We start from the raw sequence: 2500 nt of genomic DNA, 5'->3' as shown, positions 1-2500 counted from the left end.
AAATGAATATTTTCCAGTCCCTCGTCATGCTACAGCTGATGGGCTGGGTGTTTCTGCCGGTCTTCATAGCGAGCGGGGTAAGTTATTATTATTTTTTTATTATCATTAATCTTATTCTTGTTCTTCTTATTTATATCACTACTGCTATTGCTGTTGCCATCATTAGTATTAATCTTATTCTTACTATTATTTGTATTATTACTACTATTGTTGTTGTTGTTGTTTTTACTATCATTATTATTGAGAATATATCAATGCATGTTATGTGATTATGTTGAATATCTGTTACCAGTGTTGTTATTGATCATAATAGAATAAAAAGATAAGTCAAACGTAACATACTAAATCACTTTGAATATATTTTGAAAACAGGTTTCTACAGTGCCCGAATACATGAAGAAACGTTTCGGAGGAACAAGAATACAGATGTATCTCGCTGGACTCTCACTCCTGCTCTACATCTTCACCAAGATCTCGGTAATTATGTGTACTTTCGTGTGTGACTTTTCTCTGGGATATCTAGAGTAAAACGCCTAATGCAGTTTGTTTTGTAGATTTATGCTTGCTCGGTAAAGTATGATGATTGAGGGTTATACAGTGTCACTAGTACATTTATTTTTTTCTAAGGTATGTAGTGATAGTAAGTGGTGATAAATGGAGCCTGCTGTAATCGTGCAAGCATACCTAGAATCATGATAGATTTCAATAAAATCATTTCACCCAAAAAATAAATGTAAAAATATTCTGCAGTTACGCGCGTAACAGAATTCGCAATAGAAGTCATAAAATTCACGCAGCGGAAGTGGAGGCCAAGAGTTTCATGATTGTATGCCATTTTCAATGACAATAGATTTTTTTAAAGGGACAATTGGGCCGTCATTATATATTCACGCAATAGTCACACGACCAAAGGAACTATTGTTTATTTTCTGATATCTTATGTTTGCATTTCCTGACAAAATGAAGCCGTTTTTTGTGTTTCAACATCCGGCTCTGTCTGTCTATCTCCATACTTGTCTCAGGTATAGTAATGCTTCTTTCCAATCTAACTTTCAGTTTTATAAAGAATTCAAATAAACCAACTTTGTACCCTAACATAGCTCCGGTGTACTTTTCCAGGTCGACTTGTACTCGGGCGCTCTGTTCATCAACCAAGCTCTACAGTGGAACATCTACCTCTCCATCATGGCTCTGTTGGCCTTGACGGCTCTGTGCACCATGACGGGAGGGCTGGCAGCCGTCATCTACACGGACACACTGCAGTTTTTCATCATGATCGGCGGAGCTTCTATAGTCATGATCAAAGGTGAAATGTCATTGGTATGAGCATGCGATGACACAGGGATGCGGCCAAGCATTCCTGTGCCTGCCTGTGCTTACTCACACACACGCACAAGCACTGACTGACGGAACAATACCATTTACATTTGCATTGTGCTGTAGCATTCCTAGACCCACATCATAAATGGAGCCTCATACGCCTTATTGTCTGGGAAGGACATGTAAACAGCCGCTTTGATTTCAACGTTATATTAATTCCTTCCCGGTCACTTTTACAGTATATATATATATATATATATATATATATATATATATATATATATATATATATGTGTGTGTGTGTGTGTGTGTGTGTGTGTGTGTGTGTGTGTGTGTGTGTGTGTGTGTGTGTGTGTGTGTTTGTGTGTGTGTGTGTGTGTGTGTGTGTGTGTGTGTGTGTGTGTGTGTATGTATGTGTGTGTGTATGTGTGTGTGTGTGTGTATGTGTGTATACATATGTATATATATACATATATATATATATATATATATATATATATATATATGTATATATACATATATACATACATATATACATACACACACACACACACACACACACACACACACACACACACACACACACACACACACACACACACACACACACACACACACTGCCACTTTCAGACACGGGCAGACAGAAAAACGAATAGTCAAATAGAAATAAAGACTACACTACATGCAACCAAACTGATTTATATGGATGTGACATACAAATAACATGAATGAGCGTAGATAAACAGTTCATATTTCATTTATTACATTTCCTTGATTTTTTAAGATAACCCTTCCGCCTTCCCCTCCTCCTTCGCAGCCTTCCAAGAGGTCGGCGGTTACGAAGGGCTGCAGTACAGATACATGCAGGCTGTACCCAAGCTGGTGCCTGCGAACACGACCTGCGGGATACCTCGGGCTGATTCCTGGGTCATGCTGCGAGACCCTGTGAACTCTGACCTGCCTTGGCCTGCCTTCCTCTTCGGCCAGACCCCCGCTACCATCTGGTATTGGTGTGCCGATCAGGTCAGTGTAGATAGGTATAATATATATATATATATATATATATATATATATATATATATATATATATATATATATATATATATGCATGTATGTATGTATAAATGTATACATGTATGTATTTCTGCATGAGTAAATAGTTAGCCAGAGAGATAAATAG

At 37.8% G+C, this 2500-nt stretch overlaps 1 protein-coding gene across 1 annotated transcript in view; it reads left to right on the top strand.

Annotated features, from left to right (window-relative positions):
• LOC119573232 (sodium/glucose cotransporter 5-like) overlaps positions 1-2500 on the top strand; it is a 13665-nt gene that overhangs the window by 9136 nt on the left and 2029 nt on the right. Inside the window, exons 4-7 of the mRNA XM_037920359.1 lie at positions 18-77; positions 373-477; positions 1120-1306; positions 2138-2343. Of these exons, the coding sequence (XP_037776287.1) occupies positions 18-77; positions 373-477; positions 1120-1306; positions 2138-2343 (558 nt within the window). The remainder of the gene's footprint in view (positions 1-17; positions 78-372; positions 478-1119; positions 1307-2137; positions 2344-2500) is intronic.

This window comes from Penaeus monodon, chromosome 5 (genome assembly GCF_015228065.2).
Source record: "Penaeus monodon isolate SGIC_2016 chromosome 5, NSTDA_Pmon_1, whole genome shotgun sequence".
NCBI classification, from domain to species: Eukaryota; Metazoa; Arthropoda; class Malacostraca; order Decapoda; family Penaeidae; genus Penaeus; species Penaeus monodon.
The sequence above is the reverse complement of the archived record's forward strand: the minus strand, read 5'-3'. Positions and strand labels throughout refer to the sequence as shown.